Source organism: Garra rufa, chromosome 1 (assembly GCF_049309525.1).
Source record: "Garra rufa chromosome 1, GarRuf1.0, whole genome shotgun sequence".
NCBI lineage: Eukaryota > Metazoa > Chordata > Actinopteri > Cypriniformes > Cyprinidae > Garra > Garra rufa.
The window spans coordinates 31,924,823-31,947,583 of NC_133361.1; the positions used below are offsets into that span (position 1 = coordinate 31,924,823).

General features: G+C 36.7%; 1 protein-coding gene across 2 annotated transcripts in view; it reads left to right on the top strand.

Moving 5' to 3' along the window:
- Positions 1-22,761, top strand: part of sdk1a (sidekick cell adhesion molecule 1a) — a 452,163-nt gene that overhangs the window by 304,662 nt on the left and 124,740 nt on the right. For both annotated transcript variants that reach the window (XM_073838832.1, XM_073838837.1), the window contains exons 8-14: positions 1,358-1,441; positions 3,720-3,914; positions 8,993-9,109; positions 11,212-11,379; positions 13,504-13,606; positions 13,881-14,054; positions 21,162-21,298. In XM_073838832.1, coding sequence (XP_073694933.1) covers positions 1,358-1,441; positions 3,720-3,914; positions 8,993-9,109; positions 11,212-11,379; positions 13,504-13,606; positions 13,881-14,054; positions 21,162-21,298 — 978 coding nt within the window. The remainder of the gene's footprint in view (positions 1-1,357; positions 1,442-3,719; positions 3,915-8,992; positions 9,110-11,211; positions 11,380-13,503; positions 13,607-13,880; positions 14,055-21,161; positions 21,299-22,761) is intronic.

Below are 22,761 nucleotides of genomic sequence, written 5' to 3' on the forward strand. Positions count from 1 at the left end.
GCTACTCGAGAAACATTTTTTATTATTATTAATATTTAAAACAGTTGAGTAATTGAGTAATTTTTTCATTATCCTTTGAAGAATAGAAAGATACAAAGATCAGCATTTATCAGAAATTTAAAAGAGCTTTTGTAACATTATAGCAAGGATGCTTTTAATTGATCAAAAGTGATGATAAAGATATTTATAATCTTACAAAAGATTTCTATTGCAGATAAATGTTGTTCTTCTGAACTTTCTATACATCAAAGAAACCTGAAAAACATGTTCTCAACATAATAGTAATAATTAAATGTTTTTTGAGCAGCAAATCAGAATATTAGACTGATTTCTGAAGGATTATGTGACTGGAGTAATGATGCTAAAAATTCAACTTTGATTCACAGGAATAAATTACATTTTAAAGTATATTCAAATAGAAAACAGTTATTTTAAAAAGTAAAAATATTTCAAAATGTTACTGTTTTTGCTGTACTTTGAATCAAATAAATACAAGCTTGGTGATCAGAGAGACTTCTTAAAAAACATTAAAAACTTTACTGTTCAAAAACTTTTGACTGGTTGACATCACTATACTTAGTTGCTTCACAGGATAGTAAAATGTATCCTTAAGCTACTTCTATGAACCTTTTAGGGGTAAATAAAGTGCAAAAATGTCCCTTTAAAGGATACTGCCCAAGTGACAACCTTTTGTACCCTTAAAGGTACAATTTTGGGGGAGTTTTTGGACTAACTTTTTGACTAATATTTCCTTCTGTTTTCTACAGAAGACTTCTAACAGCATGCAGGTAAACAAATGACAGAATTGTATTTTTGGGTGAACAAAATCACATTCATACAGATCTGTTTACAGTATAATGTAAACATAATAAATGGCAGATTTCCCTCATTATAGACTCATAACAGATGTTTTATAAGCATGAAATCTATAATGTAAGACTGTGGTATTGTAAGAAAGTGGCCATCTGGGCTTCTGCAGTAGGTCCAAGTAAAGGACGTTGTGCATAGGAAAGCAAAAGTAACATGCCCACCAGTGCTTAATGGGACCCTTCCACATATCAGACTGCCGAAACCACGTGACCACATTAAGCCCACAGTCTGAGCATTTCAATTTTGACAGTGTTTATGAATTCATTACTTTTGCTCCACTAAACGTTCAGTTGAGAAGAGGGAATAAATTTGTCCCGCACCCATCTGCGCTCAACGGAAATACCGTTTTTAAGAAAATACATTGACGGAATCACTCGATTATTTATGAAGCCGTTTATGAATTTCAATACCTCGAGAAACGTCATTCTTTTGTATTCAGTTGAGAAATGTCAGCGTGTTCTCAAATAAGCTTATTTGCTTTTTGCAGAGGTGCCCTATTTCACCGCTGAGCCCAGGAGAAAGATGATGGGAGAGGTGGAGAAAAGCGTGGATATCCAGTGCCAAGCTCGAGGTGAGTGCTTTACGTGCGGGACTTAAACCGAGGGGGCTGGATTGATTCGAGATTTATAAGTATACTCTGCAATATGCTTTACACACAATAGACACAATACACTTCAACCCCCAAGCTCTCCATTGAGCGCTCAGAGCTTTTGTAGTCGGTAAGCTTAGTTACGTAAAGGTATTTATAGCAATTTTCACGTCGCATTCTTTGCGCTGCCGCCCACCGTCGTGAATGAAGTTCCAGGAGCGGCGCGCGGGTCTATTAACCAACCCCGAGGGCTGCGCCCTGCTCTGTTTGGGGGTGATTTATAAAATCTGTACATTTAGAGGATGTCAACGTCCCTTCGCCGAAGACAAATGGCGGCCTTTCAGACGAGTGGCGAAGAGTTTACGATTAGCTGTGAGATATGAGGTGTTGATGGGAAGGGGCTTAAACCATTATCATTATAGAGTGGAAAAATAGGCGATGAAATGGTATTGGTTTTCTGCCAGAAATATTCTCTAGCTTTCTAATAGTGCTGGAATGGAAAGTCGGCCCGACTGTTATAACCGTACTTATGATATTTGTCCGCCGAGGTTCAGGCTTGGCTCAGCTGCAATTTCAGCGAGGGGTAAAAATGATCCCTCAGCATCAGATGGGCTGCGAGAAATAAAAACAAGCGAGTCACCCCGCCGTATCCTCCAGAGTGGAAAGTGGAATCAATCCATTACCTCTCTTATGTGCTGCTTCTCGGACCGTTCTCACTTTTTTATGTGGCTGGATTGAAAGGAATCCTTTTGTTTTGAGAAGTTATATCTCTCCAGAGCAGAATCAGAAGTCTTCAGCTCTCGAGGATCAAGGAAAAGACAATAACACATGCCCAGAGCCCCTCGCTCTTTTGATATGTCTCGGGAAATTTGCACGCCAAAGTCTGCGACTGTTTGCTGCCGAGCGGAGCTTGATACAGCCGTTAACCACAGCCGAAGAATGCTAAATGAGTTTGAATAATACAATCTGGTGGCCTTTTCTTGATGCAGACGAGAGCCACAGCGAGTGATGATTTTCTCTGTTAGTTCTTTCAGCTGTTACTTAAATCATCCCCCCCGAGAGTGCACTTTTCCAAGCTGGCAGAATATTCTTAGAAGCATGCTAGCCGAATCTGTTTGGAGGCTTAAGACCTCAGATCATCTCATTTCCACTTGAAACTTCATCATTTCTATATCCTACAAAGGGTGCAGCCAGCATTTTCAAAATTAGACCTATGAGCGTGTATAATGAAGAATGTTTAGGCCAGTGCGGTGCATGTGGCTTCATACCACACAGGCCTTCACTTTCAAAAACAAGAATGGGGATAAACGTAGTGGAATTCCACTTTGGCAAAATGGATTCACTGAACCTGGGAAGTTTATTTAATGTAGTGCCGCCTCAGACAACTGATCTAAGTGGCTTAGTTTTAGCATTTAGCTTAGCTTTATTACGTTAGTAAAGTACGTTAGTAAATTGATTAAATCTATCTATCTATCTATCTATCTATCTATCTATCTATCTATCTATCTATCTGTCTGTCTGTCTGTCTGTCTGTCTGTCTGTCTGTCTGTCTGTCTGTCTCTGTCTTACTGTCTGTCTATCTATCTATCATTCAATCTGTTTGTCTGTCTGTTTTTCTATCTATCTTTCGATCGATATGTCTGTCTGTCTGTCTGTCTGTCTGTCTGTCTGTCTGTCGGTTTGTCTGTTTTCTGTCTGTCTATTTGTAATTTAATATTTAATACTTAATTTCTTTTACACTGTATTTTTACACTTTAACCTTTAAAATTTTGTTATACTGTAAATATGATCTTTAGTAAATCTCAAAATGAATATCCATTTTTTATATTGTATGTTATAATGTTTGTTTACTAAATTCACATTTAAATCGACATTTAAATAAACTGATCTTTAATTATCATTTCTAATTTATTTAGCGAAATAGGATTCCATTTTAATGTCTTAATTTGGTCAGTGATCAGCCATAATGTAAAAATATATTATGCCTTTTGCATCCTTACATTTTATGACATGTGACTTTATATTTAACCTTTTAACTTATATAATAAGTATATATATATATATATATATATATATATACACACACACACACACACACGCACAAACTGTTTTTTATGTAACTTTGTCCTGTTTTTCAAAAAAAATATTTTAAACTAGGTTTTATTTAAATTTTCATTTAAAAATTCTGGACACAACTGTTCAATTTCTATCTTTACCTGACCACCGTCATGGCCCATCATGTTGTGTTTTTAATTCACAGGGGTGCCTGTGCCGAAGCTGGAGTGGTATAAGGATGCCGTGCCCCTCAGTAAACTCAACAACCCTCGCTACAAGGTCATCTCCAGCATGGGCCTTCAGGTCAGAAAGATACAGCCCAGCGATGCCGGAATCTTCCAATGCTTCGCCAGGAATTCGGCCGGAGAGGCTCAGGTCCACACTTACCTGGATGTCACGAGTAAGTCTGACCTCAAGGCAGGGGGGCGTCATGCATTCTTTATCGCACATTTTCCAGACTCGCGGCTACTAATTATTGACACACAAACAATGGAGATGTTGTCAAGGGTATTATATGTGGCCAGCTGCAAAGTGCACCTTCTCTCAGTTGTTGTACAGCAGTTCCCCGGCGTGACAGATGTGTTGTTCCTAATCTACGGTTGTGTGATTCTCACTCTCTTCCATAAGAGACGCAACGGCTCCCTGTGGAGAGGCCTGTCTGGAGTTGATTACATCGTAGTGTTTGTCAGGGCACTGCCCTGATCTGTACATGAGGACATTAAGACCCCCTCAGAGGAGCACTCTCATCACACAGATAATTACCACAGCCCCGATTGCACATATTTACTGCATGTAGATTGCCGTAATGATTTTAACTTCCAGCTGTATTGACCTTTGAATCATCCGATTGTCTGTGATTGTACAGGACATTTTTAAGAATGGAGCTTGGTCATTAAAAAAAACAGCAATATTTTGTTTAAAAAGAAACATTTTACAGTGTTCAGAGTCAGAAAATGTATAAAACTTAAACTGTTTTGGTGCATAAAACCTTCACTAATAAGCTTAACTTTAAATAAATAAATAAAATCTAGAATAAGGACTCTTCAATAAAGTTAAGCAATTATTTTGAACCTAAAGAAAGTTTTAAGTTACTAAAAAAACACTTGCTCATTTCAACTCTGAATGGCTAAAAATCTCATATGGAATTCGGCTTTTTCTATCTTGCATATTGATTGCGCGTATCTGGACTCGCTCATTAAACGGTGGTTTAATCAAAGCTGTGTTAGTTCATCTGCTGACTTTATTATTCCTGTATAGATCTGTTTCATGCTAAAGTGATCAAGGATAAGTACAGTGAATGAATGCTGGTATGATGTGTAAACACTCACCAGGCCTTTATCTCCCCAGAGAGCCTGTGAACGGGGTCACTGTAAAAAAAAAAGAGTAAAAAATAAACATTGGAGCATATTAAAAGTGTTGATTTCAATGTCATACTACCTCTAGTTTTCGAGTGTAGAACATTGTGTCAGGATGTACAGTTCAAGTGCTCTAGCAAAGATAGCGCTGAGGTACCTTTAGAATAATCACATGTAAGAGATATAAAGGTTTATTTCACATGGAGTGATGCTAAAATACAGAGGAGGACATGTCCTAAACTAATCAAAACATAAAAAAGGATTATTTTATATTAAAAAGTGTACAAATCACAAAAAAAAAAATACAATGTCTAATAGGAGGTAAACTTACAGTGGGAGTCTGCATCTCTCTCGCCTCCCCTGAGCCCATTGAGTTTTAACAGACCCCTTAAAACATGCTTTGTTTAGTGGTGGGTAATTGAGAGTGAATGGGGGAAAGTCACGTGAGAGGAGACAACGCCTCCAACTTTATATGATTGGATATGACTGGTTATGTTCAACTGTGATTGGTTCAAGCGATAAATCCCACCTCTTGTGTTCATGCACATTCCATGTTCATGAATCAGTCAAAATGAACAATATCATGGGGTTAATAGGACTATTTTCAAAAAAAGTAAGCAAACAACTCACAACATTAGATAAAAATACAACGTTACGTCAAAACAAGACTTAAAATGGCATTAAAACGATCTGTGGGAGTTTTTAGTGAGTAATCGGCTTGGTTAAATTTAAAGTAGATCACTGTGTCTGTGACCAATATTTACCGAGCTTTGATGACTGATGATCCGACAAAAAAAAAAAAAAAAAAAAACAGTTAAAAGTAAACTATTAAAAAGAATGTCTAAACATAAGTTCACAAATAAAATATATTGTTTAACTTGTTACTTCTTTGAATTGTTATTTTGGAATAAATTAAAAATGCTTAAAAACTTGATGAGATTCATGCTTGACCTCAATAAATAGAATATTGATTACATTGTCAATTTTAAAATTATAGAACAAAACAATGGTGAAAATGAACTTGCAACCATTTTGAGCACAAAAATGTTAAACAACTGAATAAACTACAACATTCATTGTTTAAAATATTGTTGTTGGTATTGTTGATGATACAGTTAGTACTGTGTCAAATAAGGAAAATAAAACTGCATATTGCTTATTGGACACTATGATATTAAGATAAGATTAATACATCTGAATACTGAATAACTAAGCTTTGCATTTATGTATGGTTGGATAGGATAGTACAATATTTGGCCAAGATACAACTATTTGAAAATCTGGAATCTGAGGGTGCAAAATAAATTTAAATGTTAGGAAAATCGCCTTCAAAGTTCAAATGAAGTTTTTATCAATGCATATTACTAATCAAAAATTAAGTTTTGAAGCATATATGTGACCCTGGACCACAAAACCAGTCATAAGGTAAAATTTTACAAAACTGAGATGTATACATCATATGAAAGCTCAATAAATAAGCTTTCTATTGATGTATGGTTTGTAGGGCTGCAACTAACGACTATTTTAATAGTCGACTAGTCACCGACTATTGAAACGATTAGTCGACTAATCGGATAATTATTCAATTTTTCTCAAATTTAGCATGAGATTGCTTTAATTATGTGGAAAATTATAGTAAATACAAGAAAGAAGGGGGTACTTCAATGAAAAATGCATATTTTATTGAACTTTGCTGCTGATAGGCCAATTCATACTAAAAGTAAATAAAAATGCCCTGTCTAAAACCATTTAGGCACAATAATCGGTCAGTACAGACATAAATGCATAAATTAAGAAACTCTATAATCTTTTTAAAGGACAGGCACATTTGTTTTATAAGAAAAAATAAATTAAAATCAAGTAAACATTTTCTTCCTGTAAACCAGGGGCAGGCACATCAGCAGCAATAATACCGTAAACAAACATGTATATCCAAAACAAAACGTATTGGCTTCCATGTTATTTAAATCTTACCGAGGCCAGCCAAACTGGTTTCATTTAACTGTCCGACGTGCTTTCTCTTTAAATGTTCGTGCATCACAGAGGTGCTGCCGTGATGCACAAGGACTGCTTTACAAACCATGCAGGTAATCTTTTTATTCGCCGTAGCAAGCTAAAATGCTCCCAAACTTTATGCCTGTTTCACACATACTCAGTCTGCATTGCGTCTACAGTCCGTGTGCGTTACGTATGCGGTGCAGAAGCAGCACGGACTCGTTTTGCTTTCACACAGAACGCGTTTACAGTCCGTACATTGTGAACGTTGTAATCCGTTAACATGGGTGTGGAAAAAAAATACGCACTTTAGACGGAGTATGTGTGAAACGGGCGTGTTTTGGTACGCGCAGCTGCTGCATTCAGTGCATTGGACGCCGCCATTTCTGTATGTTATCGCTCAGCATAGAAGCTAATGCCTATGTGCGACTCTCGGCAGAGAGATGCCTCACTCGGTCAGAGAAAACATGTCTGGCGACAACATCGACAATGAAATTCATTGTCGACTATTTCTATTATCGATTTTTGTCGACAACGTCGACGAATCGTTGCAGCCCTAATGGTTTGTTGGGATAGGACAATATTTGGCCGAGATACAACTATTTGAAAATCTGGAATCTGAGGGTGCAAAAAAATCAAAATGCTGAGAAAATCACCTTTAAAGTTCTCCAAATTAAGTTCTTAGCAAAGCATATTACTAATCAAAAATTACATTTTGATATATTTATAGTAGGAATTTTACAAAAAATCTTCATGGAACATGATCTTTACTTAATTTCCTAATGATTTTTGGCATAAAAGAAAAATCAATAATTTTGACCCATACAATTTATTTTTGGCTATTGCTACAAATATATCCCAGCGACTTAAGACTGGTTTTGTGGTCCAGGGTCACATATATGGTAGAAAATTTACGAAATATCTTCATGGAACGTGAACTTTACTTGATTTCCTAATGATTTTTGGCATAAAAGAAAAATAGTTTTGACCTATACAATGTGTTGTTGGCTATTGCTACAAATATACCTGTTCTACTTATGACTGGTTTTGTTTTTTCAAGATGTTTAAAATGAAATGAGTGGCATTAAAAGGGTGTTCAGTTTTATTCAAAACAGATAATGTTCATCTGGCAGTGGTTGTTACAATATTATAACACTGGCTGTTGCATGTTTTGCAGTAGTTAAAAAAACACAAACATTAGATAAAAATGCATTTACTGAAGCAACCAGGCCATGTTAAATTGCTTTTACAAAAATTGTAGCTCTTTTTGTCATGACTCATGTCTTTTTAAGCACTCTGCATTGCAAGTGCAATTATGTTCCAAGAGACCAACCGAAAAAGTCAGAAAAGCCATACATATAGAGCCTGTTATGTGATGCAAAGAAATGCACTAATAATGCACTATGGTAAAAGCTTTTTGTAGTTTTCATTTTAGCTGGAAATAGGTTTTGAAGTTTTGCAGACATTTTGTAGGTAGTCGTAGGAATAGTTTTTCCAGTTAGGCCTGGTTGTAATCATCTCAAAACTAAAAAAAAAAAAAAAAAAAAAAAAAAAAAAAATACTCATAGCATAATATAAAATGTTGGTTATACTGCCCAGGCTTACCGTGGCATCAGTATGCATGTGATAAAAATGATGTAAAGCAATTGGAAAGCAAGCTTTAATGGGTTTTAAATTTCTGTCTCTAAATGAATATGGCACATATGCAACAATGCATCCAAACAGTGATCTTTTGCTCTCAAACAGCAATATGCTTTACTTTTCCAAATAGAAATACCTGTTCATTTACACATCTCTGCCTATTAAAAATGACCTAGTGACTCCACAATGCCACATTGGGCACCCAATCAGAACGGTATAATTAGAGTCATGCTAGTTGTTTACCGTCTCCGATTTGAAACACAAATTTGCCGACATGTCCCGCATCGCAATAAAAAGCATCAGTAGTGTTTTGATGGACATAACCTTGTTTTAATACAATTTACTGGCTGGTGTTTGGCCTCTTGTAATAATTTGCGTGTCTCTGAGGGGGTGTGTGGGCGGACTGCATTAAGCGTGAATAAGGGGACGCTGAATGGATGTGGCGTATTCTATTCCTGATTAAAAACTGTGACTGTGTGTTTTGCAGGTATGGCTCCGGCCTTCACCGCAGTGCCAGTCGACATAACAGTCACAGATGGAGCCGTGGCCATGTTCACCTGTCAGGTATCTGGGGCCCCTAAACCTGCCATCATCTGGAAAAGAGGTAATGCTAGTGCAAAGTAATGTTTAATTGTAACATTTAAAGGGGTCATCGGATGCAAAACTCAATTTTACATGTTGTTTGAACATTAATGTAGTTGGTAGTTTGTGTACACAACAACCCTACAATGGTAAAAATCCACCCTTTATCTTTATCTTATCTTTAAAAGTAATATCCCCTTTTTAAAATCAGGTAATTTTCAGCTTCTTGTCAATGTGGCGCCTTACCTTAGACCCAACCGACTCAGATCGCCATTGGCTCAGGTGCAGGGGAAGACATGTCTCAGATTGAGCGATTGTAATAATGAACATAGCGGTCGTCATTTACTCTTGAAATCTGAGCCACTGAGGATGCAGAGGATTAACGTTACTTTCGTTTTTGAAAGGAAAGCGCCGATCCCGATTTACATATGCCTCTATGTTCGAGCAAATCATTCGTGATGCAGCTTCACCCACAGCAGAAGTTAGTATAAGGTTTTTTTAGGCATCTTTGCCAATTGGCTTTCTTAATAATGTGCTTGTTAGCAAGTTTCGCATCTAAACTCGGCTAAAATAAACATTATGGCTCACCATCCCACGGCAGAGAGGGGCGGGGCGAGCAAAGCTCATTAGCATTTAAAGGAACATGCAACAGAATAGCTCGCTCTAAAAAAGGGTGATTTTGACAAGATAATAAGAGTGTTTTTTACACTACCATTGAGAAATTTTAATCAAAGTATGTTATAGACTTCTCATTAAGACCCTAAAGAATCATATCAACTTGTGTAAAATGGGCATCCGATGACCCCTTTAACATTTATAATTCACTCATGAATGAAGCCTAAATCACATCTGAGCTCTGTTGTAAAACGTAACCTTTTTTCTGACCCTGCATAGACAGCAACGCAACTACAACATTCAAGGCCTAGAAAACTACCAAGGACATCGATAAAATAGTCCATGTGACATTGGTGGTTCATCCATAATGTTATGGAGCTACAGGAATGTCCTTACTACCTTTCTGAACCTTGAACGTGTCAGTTGCGTTGCTGTCTATGCAGGGTCAAAAAGCTCTCAGATTTCATCAAAAATACCTTAATTTGTGTTCCAAAGATAAATGAAGGTCTTATGGGTTTGTAACGACATGAGAGTCCAGTGGCATTCCGCGTTGTAGTAAATTCCGTTTTTATGAATGGAGTCTACGATCCCGTCTGTGTTTTCGCAGAGGAGAAATTGTAAACGCGCCACCATGAAGAGACAGAAATGACATGTTGTCGTGTAAATAAGATAAATAACATAAGGCTGTTTAGTTTGTTTAATAAAAGAATAAGGTATAGACCTGTTCTATAGGAAAGGTAACCTTAAATGACTTCTATTGTGATCTGGCGCCACATAGAAAATAAAATTAACTTGACCCTCAAGGGGGGCAGGGAGTGTCATTGGGGGGCGGGCTGCCCCCCTAAAATAATGGTAGGGGAAACACTGAGGGTGAGTTTAATGACAAAATTTTCACTTTTGGGTGAAATATCCTTTTCTTGGAATAGTCTTCAAATTGAGAGCATCTATGCTGCCCTAAAATGTTGTCTCTGCAGGCAGTTAGCAGATATAATGTCAATATTAACATGAATCCATCTCGGCCCTGCTGTTTTGTTATGTGTACTAGTGCTATATTTTACCGATTACAGCCAGATCGCAGGCATCCTCGCCGTTTTGTTACTGCGGCAAAGGCATAAATTGATGTATGAGGTTGTGTGGTTTGTGCTTCACGGGAACCCATTAAGACGTCTTTGTTGCAGCCAATTGGCAACACAAAAGATAATTTCATGCAAGAGTAACAAAAAAACTTCCATTATATTCGACAACTGTTTTGGCTATATTCATGAAGTCGTTTCCATAGCATTCCCAATTATGAAGCGGCATATATAATAGCAGCCCCTAACAAGGTAGAGAGCTCTGCAGGCGGCTTCAGGAGGATTTTCCTCTGGGAAAACTTTAAGCTTGTAATAAAATCATCCCGAACTCCGACAGCGTGCATAGTGATGTTCTATTAATTTCCTTATATGGAGGCAGAGGCGAGACATTGAGCTAACTGCTGTGTGTGTTTGTTTGTGTATGTATGCACATCAGATACTCAGATCCTCGCCAGCGGTTCGGTGCAGATTCCACGTTTCACCCTGCTGGAGTCCGGCGGTCTGCAGATTCAACCGGTGGTTCTGCAGGACACAGGGATGTACACCTGCTATGCAGCTAACCCAGAGGGAGCTATCAATGGCAGTGCCTCCCTCACCGTATGGAGTAAGAGAAACACGCTTAATTTTCAAACTTCTTTCAAACCAAATTTGCTTTTTCACTGACAGAACAATAAAAATTTAAGTATTGTAAAGCACAGATACATATTAAATAAGTGTTCCGAGTTTATCACATTACAGAAAAATGTGTTATTAACCACCCAGCCAAATTTGAATGATAAAAAAATGGCAAGTAAATCAAATAAGTTACATCTTGAAAAAATAAGCAGTATTCTCGGCTTTCAAGCGCTAGGGGCATGTTCGCTGTCCACTCGTGGGAAAGCTGCCGCCTCTCTCAGCTGTCAAATACAACTAAATTTAAATAAGGAGACAGAGCTGTTTTGTAAGTTATCACAACCAGGTAATATGCATTTACGACAAAGTCATAGCTAGCTAGCAAACTGTAGTCTGTAGTAACTAATGGTAATGACAGTAACTCACGATTGAGAGACCGAACCACTGATGCTAATATGCTAGTTGTTGTAGTGCTAGTAAAGGGCCCAAGCTCAGTGGCTCCAATATGTTATTGAGACATAATTTCAGGCTGCACAAAAAAATCCTAAACACAAAAATGGGGAAAAACTGTTTAACGGTCTAACTCCACAAATCAGTAAAACAGTTCACAGTCTTTGTAACACGTTTTATCAATTTCAGCAATTTGTAGTATTTCTAACATTTATAATGTGTTTAGAAACTATTCTTTGTATTGCCTTTACACAGGTAATTGTGACTTTTTATCTCACAGTGACTTTATTTCTCGCAATTACAAGTTTATATCTCACCATTTTGAATTTAGTCGTAAATGAAGGGAGGAAGGAATGAGATTGGTTGTGGCAGTGGGTTAAATCATTTTCTCCTGGTGCTCCAAATGGCCAGTCCTGGCCTGCACCTGTCTAATTTTGTAAACGGAATGCATTTAGTAAGAAAAATATATTAATTTTGTGAATGCAATATGTGATTCCATGCATTAATATGAACACAAAATGGAATGCCCCAAAATATTTCTTGAACTAAATATGCATTTGTGATGCAGACAGATCCTTTCGTCTCCACAATTGGGTGTCCCTTAAAAAATGAATTAAAATCAGATATTACAGATAAGTCCTGATTGTTACATTTTAACTCACATAGTAAGATATAAACTTGGAACTGCAAAAAAAGTGAGAATTTAGAGATAAAAAAATTTGCAATTATGTTTGGTATCTTTTATTCAGTGCCGCAAACAAGCTTCCATATGTAGCTACAGTCAAACCAAAAATTATTCAGACACCGGATATCACTTTTTAATAATTCTTTACTAGTAGGCGCAGAACACGTTCATTTATGTAAGTGAGGATAGCAAAATAATGTAAACTGTGACATATTATACCCAAAAATTCTTCATACAGTGGACTACCAGTAAACTTTAATTGCTAATGTGACGTTTTTACACCACAGACTGGACAAAATTAGGCATTACTTGGTAATTAAGTGTTGATAATTGTGTAAATATTGTCATACTAACTTCCTTATGTCCACAAACAAGCATATTGCATTGCAGTTTTTTTTTTTCGATGGAGAAGAGATTAGGAAAAAAAAATCTTTCACATTAATGGCATACAAATGTTTGTGTTAGTCTGAATTGATTAAAATGTTTGTTTATTTTTGTGTGAACAGGCCATACCTGTGCATTTAAACATACTGATTGTCTTTAAAACATCACATTAATGATCTAACAGTCAGTTTGATAAATAAAGAGTAAAATCCATAGTAATCAATTCAAACATAAAAATAGGAAATATATTTTATACCCTGACCACTATTAATTCAGTGGAAATGTGTGGTTCTGGTCTGCACAAAGGCGAAATCACATCAAACTTCCTTTCTTAAATAAATAAAATCGGAGCAGAGCCTGATAAGCTGTTCCATGAAAAGCAGCTTCTTAGCGCAGCTTAGCAAGGTGATATCTACAGCATCCAGACTTGTTATTACACACTGTTCAGAGCATGTAAAGTCCTGGCATTGTCTCAGCGGGAGGGAAATGCACTCGGCTGTTGACGTGTGAAGAGGCTGTTAAACAGTGAAGCGCAGACGTTTGGTTCTTAGAAATGTTGAGCTAGTGCAGAATTAACAGTGTTGTGTTTGCTCCAAGGTCGCACGTCCATATCCAGCCCTCCCATGGACAGACGTGTCATTAAGGGGACCACAGCCATTTTGGAGTGCGGCGCCACCCATGACCCGCGCGTGGCCGTGAGGTAGGTGATGACAAACGAGGCGCGCCGCTTCCTCCTCTCTTCTTAACATCAGAGCCCAGGGCTCCACACTCGGTTTGATTGTAATGTTAATTCAAAGTGTCAGACCACAGGCCTTGAAGTTGATTCAAAGCGCGATCCGTAGTGCTGTACAGTTAATTCAGCGCTAATATGCTGGATATCAGCGTAATGAGCCAGCACTGTTTCCTGCGCTCCCCCTGTGTCAGCTTGACTGTGATAGAGTTCTCTTCCGCTCCTTGTCTCCTTCACTTGGCAGGTACGTGTGGAAAAAGGATGAGGAGTTAGTGAGCCAGACCAGAGGGGGGCGTATCAGCCTGCAGGAGGGCTCCTTGCACATCAGTCAAACCTGGTCCGGGGACATCGGGGACTATACCTGTGACGTCATCTCTCAGGCCGGCAACGACTCCAAGGCGGCCCGTCTGGAGGTCATGTGAGTGACTTAGCTTCCCTTCATCTCCGAGCATTAGGCTGACTAATGCGCTGTGCTGATGGATGCGTGTCACCTTCCAGATGCGCATTGCGTGTCGTTTTTCACAAGCCACCTTTGAAGTGTGAGGACGTAACTGAAGAGCGAAAAATATGCTGGCTCTCAAAAACCTCTAACCCTAAGTGTTCAACTTTGTCATGTAGCTCATCCCACACTGTTTCCGTCAAAGACATGAATCATGAGGGTTGTGGAGGAGAGGTAATATGATTTCCACCTGCTGGACAACAGACTTAACCCTCTGGGGTTCTTCCCCGAGCAGTCACACTCAGGGCCCTCACGGTCAAAAGTGACCGGAGCCCTGAAATCATTATTTCCTTTTTTTCAGTAAAATCAATCAAATGTATTTTTGTTCAATAATATTTTTTCTTTTTTTCTGTCGTGTTTTGACAGAATTTTATGATAATAATTAATATTTATGCTACAATTATGATCTATTTTTTGCCATTGAATATAATAGAATTTTTTTTAATATATATAATTTTTATTCTTTTTTAATTAATGCTGTATTTTAGTTTAAAGTAGATACCTGGCCTATAGAAAATAATTTTTTGAAGTCGGATTTGTGCCATCTGGTGGCGTAGTGAGCATAATTACCAGGCAATATCCTATTTTAACCACTAGATGGATGTAATGCTCTCTATAGAAGGATTTGTGAATTCTAGTTGTTTTTGCACATATTTGCCAATGCCTTTTCAGGTTGTGGATTTTATTATATAAAATTAGATTATCAAAGACTATTTTTTTATTATTTGCCAAGTTTTTTGTTTGTTTGATTGGTTTAACTGGTAATTTGAAGTGCCAGTTTTACTTTATAATACAGTCAAACCAGAACATTGCATTAGAAAGAGAAACAATGGAAAGCATTTTGTTACCCATTGTTTTAATTCTAACTGAATAAAAATGCCGTTCTTTCAGTCATACCATTTTTTTTTATTTTGTAACCTTTTTATAATGAACATTTTGATTTAAATAATTTTTTGTAAAATTCAATAAACAATAACTCTTATTTAGCACAGGAATTATGAACAGCAACAGCATGGACAACAAAATAACAGCAAAAGTATAATTATCAAACATTAAATGGAAAATAGAGAAATAAAAATATTTTAAATATCATCCTAACCCTATTTACATTTTATGTGCATTCTTTTTTTACATATTCAATGAACAGTAACTCTTATTCAAAAGGCAACAGCAATTATGAACATAAATCTAAAATAACAGAAAAGTATAACAATTGTCAAATAGTAAATAAAAAAATAGAGGAAAAAAAAGTTTGTTTTAAATATCATTCTAACTATAATTACATATTATTTACATACTAATTGTGATTACAGATCAGGTTGTGACAAATCACAACAGAGTGTCTCCATATAGCACTTTGAGCAAATGATGCTTGTTTTGAAATCTTTTTTCCGTGTGTGTGTGTGTGTGTGTGTGTGTGTGTGTGTGACATGGTGTGTGACTTTTGGATTTTGGATCCAATGTCTCCCTTTTATTTGATTCATAGTCTCACATTCCTCTGTTACAGTCTCACCAATCTCATATTTCCCTGTGTGTGTGTGTGTGTGTGTGTGTGTGTGTGTGTGTGTGTGTGTGTGTGTGTGTGTGTGTCTGTGTGTCTATTTTGGAACTCTGATGGCTTACAGTCTCATGCTTTCATTGCTGTGTGCTTTATTTCTTACATTGATTGCCTCTATTTCACACATTTCCCAAAATTAGCTTTTGAAATGACACACATTCATTTGTGTGTGCGTGTGTTTTTGTGTGTATAAGTGTGTGTGTGTGTGAGTGTATTGTAGTGTTTTGCACTCTTGATGTTTTAGAGAGTCACCCCTTCACAGTTGTGTGCTTTTTTTCTGGATTGTGGCTGATTTGTAGATTGTATGCACAAAAAAACTCTGTATTTTCATATTTTTGCCAATTTCCCATTCATTTCCTATGGCCGGTCATTTTGACCCGAAGACCCCGAGTGTGACTATTTTTTTTACGACCACTTAGACTTTTCCAATCCTGTCCCCAATTTTTTTGTGTGTTCATATACCAAGTACCATAAAAGTCACCAGATTTCATACCATTCCGATGAAGCTACGATTTTTAAAAATTTTTTATTTAAAAAATTCCGGTCAAAAGTGACCGAAGAACCCCAGAGGGTTAAAAATAGACAAAAAGAGACTTAAAGAGATACTCCACCCAAAAAAATTTTTTTCATCTCCTTAATTCTAAATCATTTAACCACCCTTATGCCTTGTGACCTACATGTAGATGACTTTTGTATGTGATTTTTACAAAATGGGTTCCAATGGGAGCCTTCAGGTTATTATAAAAATAACTTGTAGGATTTACTTAAAAAACTTTGTAACTGTTTGCACTAACACATGGATTTATTATTGAGTAAATCTACTTACTAAGAACTAGCTTGGCCAGAAAAAAGAGGATTTTTTTCTTACTTGGCAATACTTTGATTTTACTCAATATAGCATTGAAATATGACTTTAAAGTAAATAATACTATAAATATAATGTAGAAACCAAAGCTACATAATTCGTAATGCATTACTCAGCCGAACGCAGAGACTTGAATACTTGGTACACAATACACAATGGCAGTGACAGTAACATTTTGTGGATTGTTTTTGAGTATGAATTTGACATTTTGAATAGAAAATGAAATCGAAATGTAACAAATTCACAAGTTACCAAACCTAACAAAAGAAGCAATGATAAAACAATGTAAACAAAGCAAAAAAATCAACCTTATTAATTATTCATCCCACAGTATATGATGGGAAGACCAGAATCAGAAAAGCTAAGTAGGTTTTAATTTATTTTAAAATACTGATATTTATGCTTTAGTTTATGTAAACTCAAATTGATTACTAATATAGAATTTACTTTTTTGTTTATTGGCTGAATTTTCATGCAGAAATTACGTTTGTTTTTCTGTAGTATTTACTTTATCACAGAATCATTTTTAATTAGTGTTTGACCATTTTTGATGAAAAACACTAACATGTTATAACATTATAAAATAATTTTAAAGAATTGCATTTAATGACCCCCTTTAAATGTACATACTTCAAGTTGGAACTTTTATTTGGAAGGTAAGGCTTGTTCTGCCATATGTGTCTCCTATTCATAGTAATATGAGTGAACCAATGGAATACAATCCAGTATGTTATGATTATGATAATTTGTTTAGCACAACAACAGTGAAATAAATAATAAATAAGCTTTCCATTGATGTATGGTTTGTTAGGATATGACAAATTTGGCCGAGATACAACTATTTAAAAAATCTGGAATCTGAGGGTGCAAAAAAAGTCTAAATATTAAGAAAATCCACTTTTAAAGTCATGAATGCGTATTACTAATCAATTTGTGATAGGAAATGTACAAAATATCTTTTTATTTTACTTAATATCCTAATGATTTTTGGCATTAAAAAAATCTATAATTTTGTATTTTTGGCTATAGCTACAAATATACCCATGCTACTTAACACTGGTTTTGTGGTCCAGGGTCACATATTTGTTATGTATATTGGAATCATGATTATGCAGTATCTGATAAATGGAAAAAGAGAGTTTTCATTGGGTGTATTTGACTTAAAATTGTGCATGCCGCTTCAAAATACACTAAAAGTAATTCAGAACACCTTAGCAAGTGCATAGCAATGCTGTGACAAACAACAACAAAGTTTTAGCATTGAGGCATGAGTTTTGCATGGGCAACACTACTCACATTTATGTGTGAATGTAATTTAGTGTGCCACTGTATGATTTGTCAATGGCTGTATCCGAAATCGCCCCTATACCCTATTCACTATTCCCTACATTAGTCTACTCATACAGTCCACTTGAAGGAGTGAATGAAAATGAGTGAGTGAATTCGGACACTAAGTGCACCTGAAGGACTGCCGCTTTTGCATAATTTGTTTACTGTTTAACAATCATTTGAAATGGGCAGCTCCAGTAGTAAGATTAAAGGATTTATCTTGAACTCTGTCACGGAAATTACGTTTAAACCCTAGTTAAACAAATTTAATGATCAATTTACATCGAATTTGTACCTGTGTTGTACGCTGTATTATGCCGTGGATGAGCGCCTTGTAAAATGAACGAACGGATGATTCAGCTGCAGGCGCCATCTTTTGGCAAGACGACTCTCACAGTGCATTATGGGTTATATCTAGCCATCAGGAGTACATCGGTTGTATACTAGTTTTTGCGGTGTATTGTGGGATTGAATGAGTGCACTCGGTAACGTCCACTATGGTTTGAACACCACTTAAAATGGCCGTCCCCTCAAATAGTGCACTATTTGAAGGTATAGGGGGTGATTTCGGATACAGCCAATGTGTTAGTTACAGAAAGCTCTCTAAAACACTGTGCTTTGATTATATGGTATGTTTTCTTTTCTTTAGCTTTCTTCCACATTCTGTTTGCTCATCCTTCAGCATCTGCATACTCTATCTAAGTGGATTGCTGCTCTCAGCAGGAGCGTGTAGACTGACCTTTCCTCAGTAACCTTTTTCAACGCAACCTTTCCATCTGGATTCCAACTGCTTATACACAATTTTCATATTCATCAATGGCCCGCTAATTGTAACTCTTAAAAGCATTTATTAAATCAAAAAAGTTTTTTCTCTGGTCTTCGCCTTTAATCCCTGACATTCAAATCCTAGTTTTTAAAGCAGCTACTTTGCTAGTATTTATGAGTGATTTTTTTAACTCTCCACCCAGAAAAAAATATCCTGACCATCTCCTAAAAAGCTTTTGACCTTTTGACCAATCTGTGAGTGGGTAGATTTCTTCATCCCGGCTATTTGAAACTCTATTTCTGATCCGTGTCTGCCAGTCGAATCCTTAAACCCGAAATAAAAGCAAAATCTTGGCAGCGTAAACATTTTAACACCTAAAGCCTTTGCTTATGACTCTGTATCACAATATGATGAGGGAATAAAATCCCCTCAGAAGCTCTCCAGAAATAAACCGCTGGAAGACGGCAGTAACCAGCGGGTGTGTGTACTTTATGCAGATTTCATGAGGCTAATGTTGTGTGGAACTAAGACTCATTATCTGTTTGTGGGTTTTCTGGCTCCTCATTAAACTGGAGAAGATGCCGTGGTGGTATCAGATGGTTGTGTGGAATCAGGCATGTTGTCAGGAGGACTTTCCCCAGTGGCTGAAGTCACCCATCCGTTATCTTTTTCCACCTTCAGTGATCACAGCCCACGGCAGTAGAAATAAACACTGATGATCCAACAATCTGAACAAAAGCATTTTTTCTGAGTTTTTTTTTTATTATTTTGTTGCCAGTATAATCTGATATTTCTATGTTTAAAGGAACACTCCACTTTTTTTGGAAATAGGCTCATTCTCCAACTCCCCCCGAGTTAATAAGTTGGGTTTTACCATTTTGAAATCCATTCAGCCGTTCTCCTGTTCTGGCGATATCACTTTTAGCATAGCTTAGCATAGATCATTAAATCCTATTAGACCAATAGCATCGCGTTCAAAAATGACCAACGAGTTTCCATATTTGTTGTATTTAAAACTCGACTCTTCTGTAGTTATATCGTGTACTAAGACCGGTGGAAATGCAAAGCTGCGAGTTTCTAGGCTGATAAGTTTAGGAACTACACTTCCATTCCGGCGTAATAGTCAAGGAAGTTTGCTGCCGTAATATGGCCGAAGCAGGCGGAGTATTATCAGAAATGAGTTCCCAGCTAGTTTAGCATTTGCACATGTGCTGCGTGGTAATACTGCTCCTGCTTCAGCCTTATTACGGCAGCAAACTTCCTTGACTATTACGCCGGAATGGGTGTAGTTCCTAATCTTATCAGCCTAGAAAATCGAAGCTTTGCATTTCCACCGGTCTTAGTACACGATATAACTACAGAAGAGTCAAGTTTTAAATTAATTTAAATCATTTTTGAATGCGATGCTATTGGTCTAATAGGATTCAATGATCTATGCTAAGCTATGCTAAAAGTGATATCTCCAGAACAGGAGAACGGCTGAATGGATTTCAAAACGGTAAAACTCAACTTACTAACTCGGGAGGAGTTGGAGAATTAGCCTATTTCCAAAAAAAGTGGAGTGTTCCTTTAATCTGTAAAAATTGTATTCTTATTCATTTAACATTTAACATTTTGTTATCATCATCTTGTTAACAAGTATAATTTTTTTACACCCGTAGAAACGGCATAATCTTCCTTTTTAGTCAGAAAGAACGTGATGAAATCTTAAGCATTGCTGGTTCTCTCCACGGATTTAATTTAGAGGAGAAAACAAACTTTCCAAGCGCAACTGTTGGTGCTCGGTGCCTAGTCTCAGCAGGAAACCTATCCTCCCCAGAAATGATTAATAAAGTAATCAATAAAATAAAAAAAAGCTAGTGTGAAGAAGAAAATCAAGACAAACACAAATGGATGCTTGCCTTCGACTGGCTGTGAAATTTAGGCTGAATTTAAAATCTGTGCCGGCAGTTGGAGTGAATATATGAGATGATCTGAAAATGGCCCGAGGAGGCCTACCGGGAGGGATGGTCCCATAGAGGATCATCAACAGACCTAAACCACAATGAATGCCTTGTAGCGATTCTGTAATACTGTGTGTTTGATTTCCATCTGGCTAAAATGTATACAGCATTTCATCATATACACAGTAGTTCTTAAAAAATAAATGTAGCAACCCCAAAATGACATCACTTTCAGAAGTCTATCCACCTTATTTTTCAATGTGGAAGTAAGCTGTTTTCTAGTAATGTGTTAGACTTATGGTTCATAAGCCACCGCAGGGAAATAACGAGAAGAATAACGAAGTGCAGTAAATAGTAAAACTACTTGCACTACAAATCATTGTGTTCGTAATTAAGAAAATGCATTAAAATAATATGGTAAGACAACACTGATTTGCAATATTAGGCCACAAAACGAGCTGCTTTTGTATAGCTAAAACCAGATGGATTACAAATGGAGCTCTTGTGTGAAAAGTGTGAAACAGCCCTACACTTATTTTGATTATTTGCTGTTTTCTGTCCTCAGAGAGCTGCCACACTCACCTCGAAACCTTCAGGCAAGCCTAAACGCCAACAACAGCCGGAGCGTGGACCTGTCCTGGATGAGACCCTTCGATGGAAACAGCCCCCTGCTGCATTATGTGGTGGAGCTCTCAGAGAACAGTAAGATAAACCAAGTGGTATTTATTGTAAAGAAAGATATAACAATTATCACAAAATGGGCTTGTTAGGTTTTGCATTTTTTAACACTTTCTGGTTGTCAAGCAGTTGTGATGATCTACATTTTTCTAGGACACCTGTGTGAATTTGAAGGGGAACTGAGGTTGAATTGGGAACAGAACCCACTTTTTCAGCAGTTAGAAAACTCATGCATACAAAGCTGTATATGTGACGACAATGTTCAAAAGTTTGAACAAATTTGCGCAGGATGTTAAAATAGATTTGAATTCATAACATAATATTCTGCAAGTAATTGTGGGAAAATTAGGCTTTATTAATCAAAACTCTGTACCTGGAAATCACACATTGTCTGAGTTTTACTGCCTCTAGTGTTAATTTCAACTGGAAACTGCAGTGATTGTACATATAGGTACATTTTTTTTTCAATTTTGTAGAAATGTATATGGAGGCACGTATTTCCAATGAGACTATGTTGCAAACGTTGGAGCTTTAATGAGGGAAATAACTATAATTCCAAGAAACATTCTGAATGATGATTATATCAGATATAAATCTTGAATTTTATTTCAATATGATGATATATGGAAACAGTATATTATATATGTATTGCAAAATCTCTGATTGATGGCGGTTTCGCTGCAGAATCATTGTTAATGTAGTTTTTCAACTGAAATTCTGTTGTTAATGTCCCATGAAATCAAAATGAAAGTTTTTTGGCTTTCAGTATAAATATGTTAGCCTTAAGATTATCTATAATCTAGTGTGCTCCAAAACAACGACAAAATTTGCATTTATTAGAAATAAGCATTCAAAACATACATGCTGCGTCCCAATTCGCCTACTTATACTATGCCCTATAAGTATGTACTCTTTTTGTGAAGACAAAGTACATACTTTTGAGTATGTACTGTAGCAGAATAGTAGACAAGCTTTGGGACATACTACTTCGTCATAACTGCTTCTTTAACGGACGCTCTGTTGCTTAGTTACCTGAATCCTGTCACTGTTTAAACTGCCCTGTCAATCATCACAGTTAACATTATCTACATTTCGTTTAATTTAATTTCCTACCATATTAGAGAGAAATGAAGAGGCACGTTCTTTCAGGAGTCTTTCATGCCGAGAACTCTGCTCTTGTGTTTGCATATTATGCATTTGAACGTTAATGACCAAACCTATCATTATAAAAGTTCATAATGTTGCTGCACATGAAATATAACATGGATAACATTTAAAAAATATTTTTTATCAGGTTACACATTGATTATTTATCACTCAAACCCCTTTCGCTACCTGCCCGTTGGTCCCGCATATCCGCCATGTTTGAAGTTTTTTAACACTTTTTATGCGTGTTTGTAGTTCTAACCGAATCCTTGTTCGCCACACAATGTGTTGTGGGCAATTTTAGCCGTTAGAGTGTGCATTGATCCGCACTTCGAATTCCG